Source organism: Dunckerocampus dactyliophorus, chromosome 3 (genome assembly GCF_027744805.1).
Source record: "Dunckerocampus dactyliophorus isolate RoL2022-P2 chromosome 3, RoL_Ddac_1.1, whole genome shotgun sequence".
Taxonomy (NCBI): Eukaryota; Metazoa; Chordata; class Actinopteri; order Syngnathiformes; family Syngnathidae; genus Dunckerocampus; species Dunckerocampus dactyliophorus.
Genome location: NC_072821.1, coordinates 14954953 through 14977833, shown reverse-complemented (window position 1 = coordinate 14977833; position 22881 = coordinate 14954953). Strand labels below are relative to the sequence as shown.

Below are 22881 nucleotides of genomic sequence, written 5' to 3'. Positions count from 1 at the left end.
AGTTTATCTATCCATCCATTTTCTATACTGCTTCTCCTCTTTAGGGTCACGGGGGCATGCTGGAGCCTATCCCAGCTGACTTTGGGCAACAGGCGGGCTACACCCTGGACTGGTCGCCAGCCAATCACAGGGGACATATAGACATTAACCCAGCTGCACTGACTCTCACATTCATACTTATGGACAATTTAGAGTCACCAATTAACCTAACATGCATGTTTTTGGAATGTGGGAGGAAACCGAAGTACCCGGAGAAAACCCACGCACGCACGGGGAGAACATGCAAACTCCACACAGAAATGCCCAAGGGAGAATCGAATCCAGGTCTTCCTGATCTCCAGACTGTTACTGTGTTGGCCAACATGCTAACCACTCGACCACCGTGCGGCCCCTTTTAGTTTCGTTTAGTTGGGTTTTTTTTTAGTTCTTGTTTAATTTCCAGCTAAAAGATAACCATTCAACAAATGTGTGGCTGTCCAATGGAAAGCATTTACTATATCTCCAAATGTTGTAATAAAACCAGACATGTTTTAATTCCATGTTTTCAATTTTTTTTTTTTTTTAAAGATCATTGTCAACAAACTCCAAGAAATGATGACTCACTGTGGATTTCAACAATAAGTTGACAACCAAAGTTCGGCATACACTAATGATTTTATTAAGCATATTCATTTGAGAAGGCACAGGCGTCACGTTTTTAACCAATCAGTGTGAGAAAACCACCGCTTTACAATATGAACGCAAGGTTGCATGCTTTTTGTTGACTGTACATTCCTGAACAAAGACTATTTTATGGTTTGCTTTCTGCAAACTGCTCATGAGAATCAGTTCAGTAGGAAATGTACATTTCTTACAGCGTTTCTTGCGTGTAGGTGGACGTAATTGGCTGTACATTTACACACACGGTATGCAGTAAAACAACAAGCTTGTGTGTGAACACAGGCAGGCAGGGCCCCATTGTTGGCACTCATTCACTTCCAAGATGCAAATGGGTGGATTTGAAATTCAGCCTCTGTGTGTTATGCTTGGCTACTTTAATGTTGTATCTATGCGAGGGATTATTCTCTCTACAGCGGAAAAAACCTGTGCTTGAATGGAAGCGCCCTCAAAGTAGCTCCGGCTGCTTTCAATGGCCTCCAAACAAGATTAGAGCCGTGGTGCCCTCAGTCCCAATCCTCTGCATTCACACAGAGCGGAACCAGGCTGTGTGACAGTTTTTTTCTGTTTTGACACTGAGTGGGAGCAGTCGCTGCTTTGTAGGGCGTTTGGAATTGAGAGGTCACATCAAAAGGGAAATCCCCCATTGCTCGCCACAGTGTTTGGGAAATCATTTTCATTGAGAAAAGTATTGCTGATGAAACAAAAATGTTCAGTGCTTTGATTTAATACAAAATGAGATCATTGATGGGTTTGGCACACACCGTGAGATACTCCTATACAACCAATGCTCAAAACCGTAATCACATTCAGTCTCTTCCTCTCAAGTTTCAAGATAGGTAGAGGTAGTGACATTGACCTTTGACCTTGTCTAGCTGGGACATCTTGTGTGGGACGTCATGTGATATCATAATAAGACAGTAATGCCAAGACTGAACATCTATCACTCATTACTAACACTTCCCATGTTATATCGTATTTTTCAACAAGTGTCAGAGATCCTAGAACAGTCTATTGATGGTGTATTGCCTAAAATCTATCCTTGATGCTGGAATTTAGTTTAAAACTTTTTACAGTTCACAAGAGTACATGCCTAACATTCCTGCTAATATGTCATTGTATCTTTTCATGGGACAACACTAAAGAAACAGCCTTTTCATCCAATGTAAAGTAGTCCGTGTACAACTTGTATAACCGTGTACATTTCCGGTCACCTCAAAATAACTAAACACACAACCGTTCATGTCTAAAACGCTGGCAAAGAAAAGTGAGTACACAGCTATGTTAAACTGTACCACTTATGCTGAATTTGCCATTTTTCTCCCCGCGGTCATTTGACTCGTTAAGTGTTACAAGGTGTTAGGTGTGAATGGGGAGCAGATGTGTTAAGTTTAGTGTTATCATGCTCACATGCTCTCATACTGGAAGTTCATCATGGCACTTCATGGCAAAGAACTCTATGAGGATGTGGAAAAAAATGTTGCTTTACACAAAGAGGCTATAAGAAGATTGCCAACACACTGAAATTGAGCTGGAGAACGGTTGCGAAGACCAAACGGCGCATAACAGGACAGGTTCCACGCAGAGCGGGCCTCGCCATGGTTGATCAAAGAAGGTAAGAAGGCTTGGCGTCATATCCATAAGTTGTATTGGTCAAATAAACATAGGAGCGCTGCCAGCTTTGCTACAGAGGTTGAAAGGGGTGAGGGGTCGGCGTGCCAATGCTAAGACCTGCATGGCTGTCATCTCAGAAGGAAGCCTCTTCTAAAGATAATAAAACTAAAAAGGCCAAAATAGTTTGCTGAAGACAATCAGACTAAGAACGTGGATTAAACCAAGATAATTGGTTCAGTGTTAAGTGTGTGTGGCGGCAACCAGCTGAGGGGTACAAAGTGTGTCTTGTCTACAGACAAGGCGGTGCAAGTGTCATGGTATGGGGCTGCATGAGTGCTGTCGGCACTAAGGAGCACCGTTCTTTAAGGAAACATGATTGCCAACATGTATTGTGGCAAAGTATAATGCCCTCCCTTTGAAAACTGAGCCGCAGGGCCGTTTTCCAACGTAATAAGGAACCCAAACATAACTCCAAGACGATCACTGCCTTGTTAAAGAAGCTGAGGGTGAAAGGTGATGGGCCTAAACCCTGCTGAGCATCTGTGGGGTGTCCTCAAACAGACGGTGGAAGAGTGCAAAGTGTCTAACATCATGGAGAAGTGGAAGAGGATCCAAGAGGCAACCTGTGAAACTCAAGTGAACTCCATGCTCAAGAAAGTTAAAGACAGTATCGGAAACAGTATCGGAGACAATTTGGATACTTTGATGAGGAGTGTATCCACTTATGTTGCCAGCGGTTGAGACATTAATGAGTGTGTGTGAAGTTATTTTGAGGGGACAACAAACACTGTTATCCAGGCTGTACACTGACTAATTCACATTGTATCGAAGTGTCGTTTCTTTACTCACCTTTGTGACATACGGTAGTTTTTTGTGTCTGTAGCTTTAATGCTACTGAGCTGTGTTTGTCACACTTGTGATGCGCGACACAGCTGATTTTCTTTCCAATTCGATATTGAGAAAAATTGAGGCTGGTATCTGGTAGTGATACTGACACTTTGTGCAAATAGGTGATAAGTAATATGTAAATAATGTTTTTCAAGTAGTGTATTTAAAATTATAGCACAGTTCATAGCATACATGGAGTAATTTATTTATTTTAAACTTTGAGGGATTGCGGTACAGACAAGCTAATATACAACAGCAGAAAAAAACAGTGGACAAATCACATAAAATATGTTAAACTCGTGTAAACAATTAAAGTAAAATAATAAAAGCATTTAAATGAATTATAATTAAGACCTACTGTAAGAATAAAAACTACTTCACAATTCACTCTCACACATGGCTCTGTTTACAATCGGCCATCTTTTCAACAGACGGCGACTGACTTGAGCAGTGTGCCGCTGCGCTTCCGCATCACACACTCACCCAGGCGGAAGAAAAGGTAGTCCTCACCAACCACGTATCATTTAGACAAGATTTCAATAATATTGTTTCCACTGTGTTCCTGTTAATAATATACATTACCTCAAATGACTCAAGTATCAAAGTATCGATATTTTGAATCGATTGTAGATTATAAAGAGCTGGTATCGGATGTATCAATATTTCAGTATCAATCCGCACATCACTAGTCCACGCTTGTCTCCGCCAGAAGCGTTACTGTGCACTGTAAGCATTTTGTACGTATACGCTGTAACTACAGTTGTTCAACGTAATACCGTAGATGTATGTCTGGTATCGCTCGAGTCGGGTAGGATTTTTTTTTCCTATTTGTGCACTCTTTTGCAAGTCCTTTGGCAGACTGGGCACTTTGTAGTCCCGGCGAAGGATAAGATCAAAAACGTAACATTAAGGAGTGGGACAGGAGGACATGTTAGCAACACTAGCTAACTTAGCTATGTGAGCTACAATGCTAACATCAGAGTCACCTTTCAACAGCAACATCATGCCAGGTTAGCCTATTCACTGAAGCAAAACAAAATGATCAAACAGAGCACCAACGTCTGTTACTGACTGACCAGTTGGGAGAGCTATGGTTTTTATTTTACAAAGTGTAGCGAAGCCTGCTTTTATACAAAGCTATCCACCATGAAGAGGTGGGTGCATACAGAGGGTGGGCTCATCTAGCTGGGGGCAGGTTCGAGGTGCTATCATGTCCATGAGGAAAAAAGCTTTTCCTTCATGAAGTCATGAAAACACGGAACTTGAAAAGTGACCGATGAGTGCCGCTTCTCTCAAGATTGGAGCCTGAAAGAGAAGTAAACTAGGTACACATATTACTATAAGTAAGAAAAAAGTATAAAAAGTAGATTTTCCATAATAGGAGACCTTTAATAATATCTGTAAGGTTTAAAAGATGTACCTTGTACTGATTTGACCTTTGATCTCAGGTACTCAGCCATCTCTTGTCAGGTATCGTTCCTTTTTTTTTAATTCACAGGACAATATCTCGGTGCTTGCAGGTCCATTCAGAACTGCTATCCACACTAACAATATAAAAGGTTAAGGACAGAGCTTTGCTGTGTGGCTCCTTTTTCCCCTCATCTGACTTGTTCCTTTAAAATAGTAAACAGAGATGCCACCATTGTTGTTTTTTCTGTGTATTTGAATAGCCAGAAGAATGCTCCACAAATGCATGAATTGTTTGGGCAGCCTGGCAACAGCAATAGCTGTAAAGGTAAACATTTGTGTATTAGATCTGCACAAATGTCCGACAGACCGAGGCCCTTTGGCACAAATAGGACATGCAAGAGATTCTAGATTGATCTGCTTCCATGCAGTAGATATATTCTATACTGGCCACAACATTATTTTGGTTGTGGTTTGGAGTGGTGTGCATGGTGCAGTGAAAGAACTTTCCATAACTTCCAATAATACCTAATAACATAATGTAGGATGCAGTACACCATGTACACCACTACAAACCACAATAATAAACTTATTATTAAATCAATAGCTCTGACAATGTAGATTATAATGAGCTTTATCTTCAAAAAGATATCGCTCTTGTATTGAATCTTATTAGAATGTGCAGGTGTACATAACAAAGTGGCCTCTAAGAGTATTACACATTTATTTGGCCCTGCCATCACCCGTGTATCGCTACTCATTGCCGAGATGAGTCAAGATTGCACTATTCATTCACTTCCCTGCTAAACCATACAATTAAATACGCAAAACATAGAATTAGATAATACTAATAATTAAATAATCTCTTCATGAAACACAATCTACTTTCTGAGGTCCTTCCTTGTCATGTGAGGCATCTTTAGTCTTATTCAGTCTAGAAGTCTCTGAAAACCAGTCATACTTTTACAGGAGGTGGTGGAGATCTGTGGCTATTTTGATGGGAGGCTGCTTTCTGTACCGTGTTGACGTTCGTCTTACGTTGACACTTGCGCGACTTTACACTGGACTGTTTGCAGGGTTTCCCACCAGTCTGCAGGAATTAAGATTCATATTCAGATTACATAACACAATTGTCAATCATGTTTATGTAAACACAGCAACATGGCCTTGTCACTCGGCGTCTTCTGTGTAAGGTGAATTTGGCACCATCTAGTGGTGTAGCCAAAGGTGCAAGGACAGAATACTGCATGTGCCTCTGAAAAGATGAACAGCAAATCTGAAAACACCAACAACATACCTGTTGGGTGGTGGGTTGATTCAGGTCTGCAGGTGTGCTTTTACGTTTCTCTTGTTGATGATGGCCACTGCCCTCTTTAGTCTTTACACAAACATACAAGTAAAGAACAGTCATTAATCAGGACTCACTGTAACAAAAATGTAGCTTTTATACAGAGAACAGTGCTCAGTTTAGATTGGACGACATCAAACATTTTTTTTTAATTAATATGGTTATAGTTATAGTCTGTTGTGTTTGTCAAATGACCAAAAATATGCACTTGTATCCTGTATGCAAACAAAACCTATTTTAGTGGGGTAGGTGCATCTAATGTTACATAGATAAGAGTTAGTCTTATTGATGTCCATTTTAAAAGGAAATTTCAGTTTTTATCTGTTGCTGTACCTGTCACCGTTGGGAAAGTGACAAATTATGTTTACACATTGGAAGTGCAAAGCACAGTGGCCTGTATAATCACAATGTAAAAAGTATCTTATAACGACTGAAAAGCAAACATGAGCGCTAGAAAAAATTGTGACTATGAAAATGCATGTCCAGGGGTTCAATGACTGAGGTACTAAAGGTACTAAATACCAGCTTAATGGATGTTGAGGGTATGCAGGAAGCGTCATTTCGATGCGAGTGGCTCATGCCATTGCTTTCAGCCTGTGTTGAAGATGGTGAAGCAGTCCTGGCAACAGAATTCAAGTCTTGGTTTTCTTCGGGCTCCTGTGTACCTGTTGTGAACAGAAGCATTACAGTACATGACTTCCAAGCGCCATGCTTTGTTCACATGTAGGCAACAGATTCCTCCAGCGGCCTACAGGGGGCCAACAATTGAAAGTACAAATAGCATTATATCCCACCTCTTCCTGCTTTGTAAAACGTAACACATGCATGTGCATTCCTGCTTTGAATATGTAAGATGTAACACATGCACGTGCATTAAGCCTCGTTAACATTTGCCCGTACTTTATCCCACAGTGGTAGGCAATTTTACATACCAATGGGTAAAGCGGTCATTAACAGGTGTAAAATATGTGTTAACTGTGCAGGACTGCATGTCAGTGAACCAGGACAATTTTGAAATGTTAAAAATAATATAATAATAACATAATTTCCATGAACTAGTAGTGAATGCAATGTGAACGCACCGTGTATCAAAGCGTGCCTCATTCACATGAATAGGTTAACTTTTCCACCACCTCTTGGAGCGATTCGGGGGGAATTCTCAAGTAATGCTATCCACTATTCTCAAGTAATTTCTGTTGCATTTTATCTTTAATTACAACTTGATTTGCTCTTCCTGAAATATCGACTTTCTCAAAATTCTATGATGATGTTTTATTCTCTCGCATGTATTTCTCACTATTTATTTTCAATATAAATGCTCTCTATTGATTATATTTACTTTTCTTTGCCTTTAGAAAGAGAACAATCCTTTACGGGTATCTTACTTTGAAAAATGGAGGGCATAATATTAGAAACAGCTGTCAGTGTGATTCAGTGCATTGCTATAGTACTGCGAACTGCAGCCAGAATAATAAACATTTTTAAATACCTCATTTGCAGTGTCAAAACACTTATTATTTTTAATACAGCTCAATTATTGGATTCCATTAGAGGTAGAGATGTACTTAATGTTATGGTCCATGAATGTATGTCTACAGCTGAAATCATAATAATTTGTACATTTTAACATTAGAAACGTGGCATAATTTGCCAAGTCTTGCATGTGTACCTAGTTCTCATGTACTGCCTCAGCTCTGACTGTTGTGATGTGTTAAATATACAGATCACGATGAAGTTAAATGGAACCAAACATGATGAAAAAACTATCATGACAAAAGTAGTCATGAATGATATTCAGTGCTGATCAGGGAGATTTGTATTATGGTAATTTCAATTTGGAAGTTAAATGGTCTTACTCTTCTCCTGCTCCTGGAAGTTGTGCATCATCTCGAGTGCATTGAGGGGCACTGCGGGCGTGTTAGTGTCACCCTGTTGAACAAAGCGCCTTGTGAGTGCTCCTGGTGACATTCACGTGGGCACCCTTACAAATGGAGGAAGAAGCGTAGGGTGTCTTACTGTAATCCACGGGTTGTCGCGCAGCTGATTAGCTGACATGCGGTATGCAGGGTTTTCCTTCAGCAGGCACGTCACTACTCTTTTTGCTGTTGACACACTCAGTCAGGTCATTCTGGGCTTTGTATGCGTATACATTTCCACATCACGACATTTCCTTTTTTTAATCACAATTTACATTTAGTTTGCAGCCGTATACAAATGAAATAGGAGATAAAGCGCCACCTGCATCACTGATTGTGTCCCAGATAGGTGAAGAAAATCTGACTCCTATTGTTCTAATCTCCTTAAGGCGGCTTTCTTTTGTTTTGGACACAAACGGAGGCTCCCCACAAAGCCTGCAAGAGGATACGGGTCAGACTAATGTATTAATAGTTTATGTGGGCAAGAAGTTTGTGTCTACTTACAAAATATACATAATGACTCCTACGCTCCACATATCAATCCAGTGTGTGTAACCACGTTGGCTCATCATTTCAGGAGCTGCAATTAGAGACATGAAATCATTTCACATAATATTTCATTCTGTTAAAATCATTCTAATCATCATAAGATGATTCAGTTCTCATACCCATATAGATTGGAGTCCCGCAAACTTCTGACAGAATGTTTTCACTTCCAACACCCAAAGTCTTCACTGATAATCCAAAATCTGCCACCTAGATGGAAAAAAACAAATAACTTCATTAATGTCTGTGTTTAGTGTGTTGCAAAGCCTCAAACGTGAGCACACAACTCTAAACAGTAACATTAGCACAAGCACGCTGATCTACCTATATCATCGACCACTTAAAAGTAGGTGATCCATAGATTCTTTTCTCCAGATTACCAGCAATTATGCCATTCAACTGATTTTAAAATCAATGTGTGCATATTTCTTGATAATGATATGTTTGGAAATGTAATGTAGCCAAGCCCCCTTTTTTTGCCTGCATGCTGCATTGGTTGGCTTGTGATCATCTCTCTACATGCTGGGCTCAGCTGGTCATTTGTTTTCAAGGTACTGCCGCCTTACTTTGTGCAGGTGGTCAAAACCAGAGGGAGGCTGTCCTAATGAGGTATAGTTAAAGCGCTAAATAGAGAGGAGATTGTGGGTGAAACATTTTCCAACCCGAGATTTGTAAGAGCGCAAACAAAGAAGCAGTTGGAAAGTTTCAGCATAAATGTGACCTTACCTTGATATCAAGCCTGCCACTGTTGTCATCAAGAGAATTTTTCACAAGAATGTTCTCAAGTTTCAAATCCCGGTGCATTATGTCTGTAGTTAATAAAGCATATTATTACACATACAATCACGATGGGTTTCGATATAGCTTACAACACATTAGTTTCTTTATCAACAACAAGCAGGTGACATGCTCTTTCCACATAAACAATCTACTGTGCAAGCACCATGCCATATCCCAACATAGTGCAATACTTACTATATAATGCATAACATATTTAAAATCTAAAGTAAATAGGTGAGAATTCATTTTAACCACCATGCTGTCTTGATAGCGATGTTAACAAGTGAGGTACCAATATTATGGACCTCTGAAGTCGGTGATGCAGGAGATCGCCATGTCGATGAGAGATGCTATTCTCCATGTGACAGGCCAGTGTGCCATCAAAATGATTTCAGAGCTAAAATTACTGGTTATTGTTGCCAAATGACCGTGTAACATACGGTCTGAAATTGCAATAACTATGACTGCTAATCAAAGACTGAGAACAAATATTAAGTAACAATAGCAGATGACTATTGAGGCTGTCAAAGAACCCTGTGGGACTATACACAACTGAAAAGCAGTCCCTTGCTACATCATTAGTAGAGCACATTGCGATTTTCTGTTCAGAAAAATAAATACACCTATTAGTAAGTATTGGTCCCCACACTGTCAGATACATGAAATGGCACTTATTAAAATTGTTTATTGATTATGAACACAGACTTTAATATTACGTGAGGATGCAGCACTTCTCAATAAAACAGATGTACCGGTAATTAAAATGTTTGTTTTCCTATGCCATTTTTTAAAGGAGCCAAGTAACCAGATGAATTGAACTGAGGAAATATGGTATTAGAACAAAATATTCCAGCAGAAAGCGCATTAGAAATGGACCATGGGCTACTTTCACTTGTTTTTCACTCAATTTCACCTGTGACTAAAGTTTTTGTATGTGCAACACGATATCTTAGTTTACAAATGAACAAAATTTAAGTATTTTAGAATCAAGAGAAATGTGTTACTCTTTTTGTGAAGGTAGGTGATGGCGTCAGCTAAGCAGCCGATGATGTGTCTTGCTTCCTCCTCTGGAAAGAACTTTTTCTGATGTAACACCTGCTTCAGTTCCCCTCCAACACACAGCTCAGTAACCAAATATGTCATCTTAAAAAAGTAGAGATGCATCTCAGCACCTAATCTGTAAATGCCTGTGATGTTGTAGATGGTAGATGTAAATGACGGCAAGGCTTACTTACCTGAGCGGTTTCATAGATCTCCTCCAGACGTAATATGTGAGGGTGGTCCACTTGTTTGAGTATTTTGATTTCCTGCTCCAGCATCTTGATTTTTGTACTTCCTGGCTGAAAGGATACACAGTTAAATCACAGTGGCTGTTCCTGTCCAAAACATCCACTCTTTAATTGTATGCCATCAGAACCACTCACCTCTGCCTTGCAAACAGTCTTGATGGCCCATTGGGTCTGTGTCTTAATGTGCATGGCTTCATACACCACCCCATAACTACCATGGCCCAACTTTTTTCCAAATACGTATATATCCTATGGGGTGACAAACTATATAATTCATAATCTCCTCTTGCTAACCACTTGCACGTAAACATAAAAACATACCCTGAAAATGAACTCTTATTTTTTTTTTCCTCTGGAGCCACATAATGTAGTCATATTAATTCAAGTTACAAATGATGAGTTTGCTGCTGCAGTTGGTTTCAATCTCAGGTCTAATTAACTTACTCATTATCTGTGTGCATGCAAGGCTAACCAATTGTGTGCTTTGTGTGTGTTGAATAAGGGAGAAGTTAAATTTATTAGTATACTGTAGTGAGCTATACAGCAGCAAAATGAACTTTGATCATCTTTTAATACAAATAGTGCATACTGCAGACGTAAACATTGAGAGTGTGACAGATTTATGTAAACAAGCTGTCTTTACCTCCACATCGGCATCGCCAACCAGACGTATGTGAGGCACGTCCCTCTCTGCGATGCCCCTGGATGTTGTGTTTTTCCCTAACCCACTAAACGCTGCCTCGGCCATCTAGAGAAGAAGCAAAAGTGTTTTTTTCTTGTCAAGTCTTAATTGACCAAAATCATTTTCCTAGTCAGTTACTAAAAAAATTGTATGGTGTTGTAGTAGACTCTACATTATCTGTTTTTGTGTTGTTGGTGCTGTCAGATGCATTTTATATGGGTGAGAATCATGTACAGTGTTCCCTCATTTCCCAAAATAGCCTGCAATAAGTGAAATCTGCAAAGTAGCCAACTTCATTTGTTTACAATTATTATATGTTTTAAGGCTGTAAAACCCCACACCACACACTTTATACACTTTTCTCAGACAGGCAATAACATTTTCTCACATTTCTCTCTTGTTTAAACGCTCTCAAAAAAGTTCAAGCATTCGTTTGAATTTTAATGATCAACCTACAGGTCGGACACAAGAAATTATTATTATTATTAAAAGTTAGATATGGTAATAGCAGAGAGCAGTAAAGAGTGTGGAGTGATTTTTGATATTTTATTTAAAAGTTTTATGTTTTAGTCATGTTTTTAGATACGGGTCATTCTCTTGAAAGGAGTACCAGTGAGGGTGCAGTCACTTCGAGGGTCATGACGCACAGACTACAGTGTTTACATGCGAGAATGAAGACGTGAGAAAATGCTGCTCGCCGCTGCCGAAACCACTGCGATGCGAGACTCTTCATCCGCCGTGGAACACATACACAGCAATGGATAGGCGACAGTGCGCTGTGACATGACGGAAGAGAGAAAGTAACGCCGAGCGATTGTGAGGTCTGATATTTTCGAGGAGGCATTTTTGTGATGGAAATGTATTACTCTCTTGAATGCATATTGTTTTCAGAAGCGAAACGCTTTTACTTAAATGCCCCCAGCAACTAACCGGAACTACATTCCTCATTACTGAAATCCGACCAGATCTGAGCTCACGGGACGAAATGGGGGATAAGTCACGGTTGATGCACTACACTACTGGTAGAGATGTCATACAACATTCATTCATGTCAAAAAATCTGAACTCTCCCTTTACCAACTACAATGTTTCAAATATGACTTTTAGCTCACTCAAAAAGCGCAGCGTTTGAAGTGCAACATTAAAATGTGGTCAAATACAAGTAGAACTGCGCGTGTATTTATTTTTCTGTCGTATGGCAATATGTCGGCCGCACGGTGGTCTAGTGGTTAGCATGTTGGCCACACAGTCACAGTCTGGAGATCAGGAAGACCTGGGTTCGATTCTGCATGTTCTTCCCGTGCACGCGTGGGTTTTCTCCGGGTACTCCGGTTTCCTCCCACATTCCAAAAACATGCATGTTAGGTTAATAGGTGACTCTAAACTGCCCATAGGTATGAATGTGAGTGTGAATGGTTGTTTGTCTATATGCGCCCTGCGATTGGCTGGCAACCAGTCCAGGGTGTACCCCGCCTGTCGCCCGAAGTCAGCTGCCCCCGCAACACTAATGAGGAGAAGCGGTATAGAAAATGGATGGATGGATGGATGGAAATATGTCATGCAGCACTTTAAAGACTACTGTATATGATAACCAGAATATTGACTTTTGCTACTACACTATATTCGCTTCTTTTTATCAGCACACATGACATTTCTACGTTAGGTTAGTTGTGTTAATTAAATGAGCAACTCTAACTCAATCACTGACTTAATACCTTTAGTCTACCTTGTCATTTTTTTAATCACTGGTCTATGACCAAACTGCTGTCTCTGTCTGAGACCATATTAACTTGAAGTGCAATTTAACCACCTTGAAAAACAGTCTCTGTAGCCAAATTAAATGTAAAGCAATTATCAAGTGATGACTGGGAGCAATGAAGTGGATCCACCACACGCACAGCAATTAATTATTAACAAGGAAGCTGTGTCTTTAACCTCTTCACTTTGGTGCATCATTTTAGCCCTGACAGGGCTCTAATAACAGGCCTGTCTCTCCCATTATCTCCTGTCTATTTTCAAATCAAAATGATTGTGACAGCCTCTGGAAATTTCAATCACCACAATCATATCTCATTTGTGGTAGGTAGATGCATGTGATGAGTGTATCAGCAGAGAATGTATCAGGAGGGATGGGCTTAGATGAGGTGGGTTCTATCTACTGTACTTCTGCTGTCACTAAGGATGAGGTGGTATGCTCTTTAGACCCAGATTCTCAACGATTCTCCAATCACGACATGTTACTCCAATTCCCTGTAACTACGTCATTAAAATTACAGCAGCACAAGAAGTAGAATGTAAACATAATTTCATTCATATCTTTCAACGTATGTGCGTTGTGCGAGCCAAAGTAATATGAGAGGTCATAAATCCCTAACCTTAGGGACCACTTTAACCAGTGGCAGCATTTCCGGAAAAGGCACAACAACAATATTAAAATGAGAAAATAGGGTAATCACATGTTTTGAATGCTAGTGAAGTGGAGTCCAATTGATGTACTCATTATATACTGCAATATAATTTGGCATAATCAGGGTTTCCGCAAAATGTAATTGATTGTGGCGGTGCACCACTACAAAATAAAAGCCGCCACACCTTAAAATGAGGTTGTTTTTTTTTTACTTGAGAACAATCTTAAGTAAAATGTTGTATAAATGGATATACTGTATGTATATGCTATATAAATACATATATACACATATTGACCACAATTAGTTTGAAAACAGTTTAAAACATCAATTTTAAATATGTTGTTTCATGTAAAATGTCTCACTGCGTTTTATTTTGATAAACATGCACTGGAATCGCCTGTCTGCCATGTTGGCGGCTCGCCCCTTGCGTATGTGTGACCAGATAAACTTCCGCGTCTTGTGTTGATGTTCACTTTGGTCCTTATCATCTATTGAAAAATAGTCCGTAAAATGTGTAGTCATTTGACGACAGCTTGTCACAAGCTAGGCCTACCCATGCCAGTGTGTGTGATCGCTCATGTTTCAATCTCATTCACCTTTGTGGCATCTTTGCTTACACATTTTGCCTCTCTGGCGGTAGCTAGCTAGCTAGCTCGTTATCATTATAATACTTATGGCTTGTCTTGAAAACACTAGTTGAGTGTCTAAGTTGTTCAACATAAACACGTACTGTGTCCAGCTTTAAGATAGTGACGCTATCACAGGGGTCTTCAACAGGTAGCTTGTGTGCAAGCAGTAACTCAGCAGCTGATCTTGAGTACTTCACCCAAGAATATGTGCTTCACCTCTTAGTAGTTTTATAAGTGTTCTATTCGCCTGTATTTAATGACAATTGAGCACACTGAGTGAAGATGTGCTTTGTAAATAAAGTACAATTTAGAGTACAATTTAAAGGTTGTGAATCACATAAAACACAAATAGCTCACGCCTCCTTTCTTTTGTCAAAGTAGTTTTAATGGTCCTGCAACTTGGATACAACTGTCCTATCGTGACCCTGGACTCTGAATTTTTAATCTTTATACAGGATACATTTCTATAACAAAAATATTTACATTGTTATTTTGTTAATTGTATTATTTTGAATAAAAAAATATAATATTGAACAATTCATTTCCCATGTATTTGTTTTACTCTAAAACAGGCATCAAAATACATTTAGGTCCAATTTAGTCCAATGCAGCCCACCACCACAGCTTCAGAAAACACAACAGGAAACCCTGACAATAATAAAAATAATTGGCTTGTGTTAAGAAATCATGATGAACACTGTAACAGTGTTTACAGGCAAAAGAAGCATGTAAACACTGTTTACAAGATACAGTTGTACAAAAATTGTCAATTCTACTAAACTTGCAGTAGTTTGCAATAAAAAAAAAAACAATACATCTAATGTAACAAAGGGTCACTGTTAACTACTGGTATTTATTTATCTGTTGAAATAAATGTTATTAACAATAAAGATGGAATAATTTAAAGTGTAACTGTATATGCAGTATAGCAGATCCCTGCTTTTTGCAGGGGTTACCACCAGCAATGTGACAATAAAAATGTATTTTTTTGACACATGGCACACTTCCCTATGGTGCGAGCACTGTGGTGTGTTCAAGGACCGCCACGCCAAACCAAGTGTGACATCTCAATGCTTGACAAAAAACATCAGTGAAGCATAAAGATTACATAATGCAAAAAAAATAGTATGTTGTACTGTTACCTGTATTATCAAGTATTTATAAATTATTACCAACTTATGGAGTGTGAGATGTTTTTACCACGGAAAAAAAGAGCCTATTTATTTCAAACAAAATTATCAAACATTGTTTGACCAAATATCTGTGATTATGCAGGACCGTGAATGCTGAATCACAAATGTGTGGGAATCCACTGTATTTCCAAATTCATGTGTTACACGTAGCATTATTTTCAGCCTTTTATTCATCAAGAGACCATATTTGGTAACTTGCATCAAACTGAACGCCACACTAATAATGCAGTAGAACAGGGGTGTCAAAACTTTTTCAGCCGAGAGCCGCATACAGAAAAAAAAAAAAAAAGGATGCCGGGAGGCACTTTGATATTTTTATTTTATTATTATTATTTTGAAAAAAACCCTAAAAAAAATAAAAACCTTTTTCATTGCATTTCTGCTTTTCTCTTTACATTGTGCTTTTTTGCTCTATTTTTCCCATTTTTGCTGTTTTTTAGTGTTTAATTCTATTTCTACAATGTTCCGCAGGCCAGTAATCAAGTCGCCAGGCAAAAATGATCCCCGAGCCACACTTTGGAAACCCCTGCTGTTGAACCATGTCATTTGATTATCTGAATTAGTAATGGAAGGTAATGATAACAGTTAATTAACTAATATTATGAAAGAAAGGCATAGTATACTGCTAAATCATTGTTAGAAATGAACAATAAGTTGTGAAAAAAAGACTACATTTCATCTCCACTCTGAAGTGCGTGCAACAAAATGACTATAATTGTAGTGCACACGGGCATTAAATGCAATTTGCTTTAATAACTTTTCTGACTTAAACGCAGTAAAGGGTTTGATCATTGTTGGACTGAGGGGGAGCACATTCATTATTACGTTCCTGAATTGACACATTGTGGGACGACAACAGGCTCTTTCTGTTCTATCCTATTCTATTCCACAGTCATTCAATAAAGACAAAATATATTCTTCACCCAAGTAAAATGCAAATATTATGTTAGCACGTCAACTTACCTCCGTAAGAGTACGCCTTGACGGCATCTTTGAAGTTGCCCTGTCAAGTTAGGATTTGGGGAAGGAGCGGCAATAATGCTCACACATTACGTCATTCGGTTTTTTAATATAATTGGCTAATCGGTTTGACAGACAGACCCCTCGACGAATGACCTGTCGTGTATTTATTTCTAATGGTGCCTTTCGTTTCTTGTGCGGGTGTCTTTCCCAAAGCAATTAAGGGAAACAAAACTATTTACACAGCACTAGACGTGTCACGTTGCAGGTAAATAGTAGCAAGCTGATGTGTTTAGAGGAAGCATCCACCTACCGGCGTTGGTTTTGCCTGCTTTCCTCTAAAACTACGACCCCGCTATGAGAACGCCGAAATGATGGCATGTTTTACTCTTTATGAATGAACACTGCAGCTTGGACATTAGCACAAAGCAAGGAAAGCATGAGTCTTGTAGATATGGTCCCAAAACAAAGACAATCTAGCAACATGAGAAGCTACAGTATGTGCCTCTGTGTGCTGTGACGAGTGGAGGGGCTGCGATCAAAAAGAACAAACGAAAGAAAGTGGTGACGTAGCCTCCACGTACGTCAAGTCAGCTGAATGTTGTTTATTTTCCACAATCAGATTTTCATAAAAGAGCTAACGGCGTTCCAGTGAGGTAACGAAGGTGATAACGTACCGACTGTCTACTAATGCCACTAACTAGGTAAGAAAGTGCTACCTGCCACTCCCCATTCATTTGACGTTATTATTAAAAATAATGCACTCACTAGCCACAGCATTAGAATACACACAATAACAATACAAGAGCAGTATCAAAAATGTACTTTAGAAAAATAATACAGTTTTGAAAATGATTGACAGTAATTTTTTTATGTCGTAGTATAGATCTGCTCTGTCCAGGCTAAATAACATAACAGCTCAATACATTTGAATATCGTGCAAAAGTTAATTGAGTTCAGGAGTTCTATTAAGACAGAGACCAATTAAAAGCTCAGGAAGCTTTTGCAGTTCCTTGTTTTATTCATGCGAACCAAAGTTTACAATGTTGCATGTTATGACAATTTTTCACATTTTATGAGATACTGAATTTTTTTTATTTAGTTAATATCACACTATAATCATCAACATAATTGAAAATTTACATTAAAATATTTCACTCTTAAAATATCTCACTGTGTGTAGTGAATCTATAGAATATAAGAGCTTCACTTTTTTAAACTGAACGACTGAAATAAATGAGCTTTCAAAAATATGAAACTAATTCATTAGTTCTAGTTCTAATTAATTCGGTATGGTATTTAATGATTTATAAGTATTATTAATGAACATTGTTCTTCCTTAATAGCTTGTGTTTTAGCACAAAATGGGACATTGGTTGAAGAACGGTACTAAAATGAAAGTGCTTGATAACAACACAACAGTTATTTTGTTGATGTGATTTTGTTTTATTTATTCTATATAATACAAATGCAGTTGTTTGTGCCCTTACTGACCCAAAAGCAGCAAAGAGTACGAGCACAGATGTCAAACCCTAATAGTGTTTGTTCCCGTGCAGAAAGAAACACAGAAGAGAAGAGCAAACATGAGCGCAGCGCCAAGCAGACTCAAAACCGGGCTCTGTGTCATCTCCAGTTTCAGCAGGAAGTAATTAGAGGGGATGCTTCATCACAAGTCAAGTCCATACTCTCTCAATCATCCTGTCACACGGCAATTTCTGCTTATTTGCACTCAAAGGTTGAAAAAGCATTGTACTGGCTGAGCGTGGGAGATATTATTGTGAAAGCACACAGTGTCACTTAGGAACAAATACAACCTATAACGGCTAGCCTTGATCGTTAGTGACCTTTCTTCTCCACCAACTCAGGATAATGCACACATTTTTAGCGCATTCATTCATTTTTTTTACTGCTTATCCATTTCAGGGTCGCGGGAGCTGGAGCCTGGATCTCATCTGACTCTGGGCGAGAGGCGGGAGCACCGGTCAATCACAGGGCACATATAGACAAACAACCATTCACACTCACATTCACAAATATAGACAATTTAGAGTCTCCAGTAACTATGATTGAACAAGCTAAGCATACCAAATGTCAGTGCTGACATAATCCCATCTGGAATATGGAACTGATGCAAACTTTTACCAGTCACTGCTTTTCAATCTCAGTCACATTATTGAGCTAACACTTTAATTATTGTACAGACTCTCAAGAGGTTTGTTTTCTTTAATAGTTAAATGCATAGCAGTACTTTGGCTGTAAGGAGCAGTGACTAAAATATAGCAGAGACATCAAACAAAGTCTCTCTTCCTAACTGCAATTAACGTGTAAGCTCAATCAATTTTGCTGGAGTCCAGAAGTTACATTTTCCACATGTGGAACTTAATCATTTATTGACAGCTTGGCTTTGATGACAAATGATAAACTTCACAGTCCTAATGAAGCATGGAATTACATTACCTGATGAGGCAAGAAATTGCATGTTTAGAATGCAAATATAGCACTCATCTTCGGCACCAAGTGATGAGGTGAAACCTAATATCAAGCAGGCAGATTATCAAAGCTTGCCGTCTAAATCTGATACAGCGTGGACATAACACTGGAACCATCACTGGGGGAAATGTAGCAGACACTTCATTAGGTACACTACTACAATCTAATTTGATGCAATATATTGCCGTATACATAATTCATCATACCGAGTAGGCTTTCGAATGAGCCACAAAATTACATTTTTAGCTACAGTTTATGGGGGGATGAGGAAAGAAACAAAACGCTGTAAGAGTTTTTGTTACGTTATTAAGAGGGGTGGAATAGAAACAGCAGTTTTCCACAGGACGACAGTCTATATGTGGCATCAGGCGACTCTCTGTTGGAACGCCTCTGGAGTTTTCGTGTTCTACCTGTGCTTGCATGAGTTTTCTCCAGGTACAGTAATCCCTCGTTTGTCATAGTTAATTGATTAATTATTTAATTATTCTATTGGTTATTTTTGTAGTTAAAGCATAGAAAACCTGTTCACAACCTTTTAAAATGTTTTTTAACATTATTAAAGCTCTTTAGACGTGAACTAACACCCCTATAGTCACCTTTACACTCGTATTACTCAATGTAGTAGAAATGATAACAGAAAATAAGACATGTTAGGCATAAATAAGATAATATAGACTCACACATTAGCATTGGGAAAGTTCCTTTTTTTTTTTTTAGGACAATGTGTGAATGAATGACACCACGTTAGGATGGCTGTAAGTTACCGTTTTTACCGTTTTTATGTGATATAGACACAGGGCACTATGTCTTACAGGCAGAGGCTCAAAACACACATGAACAGTGCAACACTTCCTAATTCTCTTCTTCTACAGACTTATTTCCCAAAAGGTGTCACACCCTGGGTGTTTGTCTGCGTGACAGCTTGCTTATGTTGATCTTTTATGCATTAGTTCCAGTTCTATGCTCTTATTTTGTAGTTACTTCCTGTTCTGTTCTGTTCGTGCGCCTTTACTTTCCTGCTCCTTGGCACCTGCATCTCATTTCATGTTTGATTATTTAGTTCAGCCTTCGGTGTCTTTGAGATGTTGGTGCGTTGTGCGTCATACGTGCTCTACATGTGCTGTAAGCCTGTCAGTGTTGGATTCCTGCCACTGCACCGCAGCATTTATTAAAAGTATACATTTTACCTGCAATCGGGTCTCATCTCTGCATCTCTGAGGTCATGGCAACAACACCACCATGCCAAGACGTGACAAAAGCGAGCCCTAACCCAGCATGTAGAACATCACTACCCTCTATAGCCCACACTCTAAACAGCAGCTCAGAACTGCATAATACACCTGTGGCCACAGTAACATTGCTGCTAACCTGTGACCAGTGTAGAATACTACATATCACGTCTTTAAATGCATCTTCTGAATGACTGACACAGTAGTCCCACACATCACGGTTCGAACATACGGTAGGTTACTGACGGTATCGCATTTTTTCCAAAATTAATAAATGATCGTTGTTTCGTGGTTGAATACGGCCTGTTAATCCAGAAAATGCACACTTCAGCAAATGTTATGTATTCTTGGCCTAAATTAAGCATTTTCAAGCATAAAAATGTTTTAAGGAACTAAAACACAAATACAGAGAAATACAAGACATTGATGAACTGTACTACTGGCGAGGTGACACTTTTAACGCGCACCAGACTTGATCTCCAACGACAGGCTTTTGTTATTGTATAAGTTATTATGTCATAACAGGCACAATAATAGCATAATAATTATAATAATAGTCATCATTAGTATTAGAATAATAACACTGGCTAGTGTTGCAGCCGTACTCCAGCTAACCCACTCAACTCTGAATCCCCGATGTCACTTCTTTTTCACAAGTCCGGAAGACATTTAATGAAACACACCCAAGCACGAGTCTTGCTTATGTCTTAGATTGTTTATTTTCTCTGATTATATCTACTATATTGGGTAATATGAGTGTAAAGGAGTACAGGGGGTTATTTCATATCTACAGGGCTCTAATAATGGTAAAAATCAAGAAATCAAGAGATTAGAAAGTCATAAACGGGTTTTCTATGATCTCACTACGAAAATATTTCGTTTATTAATACTGAATCCTACTTCACCGAAATCGACTTATTACAGTCAGGTCTGGAACCAATTAACCGCGATAAACGAGGGATTGCTGTATTTGTATTTTGCGTATGTATGCTTAAAATGCTTCATTTAGGCCAAGAATACGTTAAATTTGCTAAAATATGCACATTTTTACTAATAATAGGCCGTATTCAACCACGAAACAGCGATCATTTACTTTTTTTATTTTTTTTTACGTGATAGAGTGAAGCCGCAAAATTAGAATTGTGAAGTGGCGAGGTACGACTGTACCTTGGCTTCCTCCCACATCCCAAAAACATGCATGTTAAGTTCGTTGTAGACTCTGAATTATCCATTAGTGTGAATGGTTGTTTGTCTATATGTGTCCCATAAATGACTGATGACCACCCAGTCCAGGGTGGTGTACCCTTCGTCATTCTCAAAATCATTTGGGATAGGCTCCAATTCACCGATGGCCCTAATGAGGATAAGCGGTATAGAAAATGGATGGATAATCATGATTTTCCTCTAGCAGAAGTGTTTCTTTTGGCAGTGTCATTTTTTTTTACCTCAGAAAAATCAGATTTTTTTTTTTTATCTGTTTACTTTACATATAAACAGCATATGTGCAATTGGTTGTGTTCTGCATGTTTATAGACACTAATTCGGTCCATACAAAATCATATTTTATATAGCTGTGTACTCGGAATGCAGACTTGCAGCAATAAAGTTTGGTTCTGATATCTGAGAATAATTATCTTTGTTGAATATTTTTGTTTTGTTACAGCTTGTGAATTGGATTTCATTGTATCGTGCAGCTGTGCCTGATGTTACACAGCAAGCACCCAAATAAGCACAGTCTCCCCAAAACAATTCATTTACAGGCCCCTTCAAGATTTTCCTGTTTCTAGTGGCCATGTTTGATAAGTGTCATCTGGCATGAAAACACGCTTTGCCAAAAGGGAAGCGAAAGATCAACTTGTGCCATTTGCTCAGAGCCCTCCACATGTTGCTGGAAGATAAGGGCCAGCAAATTCAAATTTTTTTCTCATTGGTTTAATCCCGGTTAAAGCCAATCTGTGCCCTCGCTGGGCTCAGCCTTGGGACGCAACGAGGGCAGACGTGTGGAGAAATGTGGGCAGTGGCAGAAACAAGTCCAATTCCATTGCAATGACAAGCCAGAGAAGTCAGCACATTCATATCAACTCACATTCCCGCAGCAGCCTCCAGCTTTACTTATAAATCATTCAAACGTTCTCCAATGAAAACATTTGGCTGTGTACAGTAACGTTAATCACCAAGTTTGTGGACATTCCTTAAGGAGAGTGAACAACATCTTCGAAGTCATGTTCAGTTTCCAAACTGGAGGTTAATCAGGAGTTGTCTGGCACGCGTCGTCATAGCAACGTGTGGTGAAGCAGAACAACAGAACGAATGCTTCAGGCGTTTACAAGTTTAACAGATCACACATACATATAAATCACGAAAGACACCAACAAATGTGGCTTACCTTGTGGGATAGATCATCTTTGAAAGTCTTAAAACGAGGGTTGACTACGGGAAATGAAGAGGGACAAACGTCAACTCAAGCAGGCCACTTCCAAGTGGCTGTGTTGTTTACAGCGCCCTCACTTGGCAATGCACGCTAAAACAATCCAGACGACAGCCTACCGTCGCTGCATTAAACTTTTGTCCTGGTCATTTGTCGCCATCTCGCGGACAAAATTATTACTGTAAGGTCATTTTGACGCCGTTCTCATTTGTATTTTCTTTGTGTTCTTGCATGAGGCTCACCAGTCAGGTTTTGCGCTGTGTCCCCCAATAGCTACAATATTTTTGTAGTGGTCAGTCCACTGTATACAAACCTTAATTGTTTTTTACTTTTTTTCTGAAGGCTATAGTGGTGTCCTTAGATATACTTTACCTGTATATAGGTAGACGCCGCGCGAGCGTCAACGTCGCCGCCTTA

General features: G+C 39.1%; 1 protein-coding gene across 6 annotated transcripts; it reads right to left on the bottom strand.

Annotated features, from left to right (window-relative positions):
- Nucleotides 1–3359: 3359 nt before the first annotated feature.
- stk33 (serine/threonine kinase 33) lies at nucleotides 3360–22485 on the bottom strand. 6 transcript variants are annotated; one of them, XM_054772005.1, is made up of 14 exons: nucleotides 22423–22485; nucleotides 11089–11193; nucleotides 10581–10694; nucleotides 10392–10496; nucleotides 10161–10299; nucleotides 9103–9185; nucleotides 8499–8586; nucleotides 8335–8410; nucleotides 8153–8265; nucleotides 7931–8016; nucleotides 7771–7843; nucleotides 6437–6579; nucleotides 5864–5944; nucleotides 3360–5656 (listed from the first exon to the last, which is right to left on the bottom strand). In XM_054772005.1, the coding sequence occupies exons 2-14, from the start codon at nucleotides 11191–11193 to the stop codon at nucleotides 5522–5524; spliced, it is 1341 nt and encodes a 446-aa protein (XP_054627980.1). In that variant the 5' UTR covers nucleotides 22423–22485; the 3' UTR covers nucleotides 3360–5521. The 6 variants fall into 6 exon arrangements, with proteins under 6 accessions (XP_054627980.1, XP_054627982.1, XP_054627981.1 ...); XM_054772007.1 differs by lacking the exon at nucleotides 22423–22485 and adding an exon at nucleotides 16631–16829; XM_054772006.1 differs by lacking the exon at nucleotides 22423–22485 and adding an exon at nucleotides 16321–16336.
- Between the last annotated feature and the right edge of the window lie 396 nt (nucleotides 22486–22881).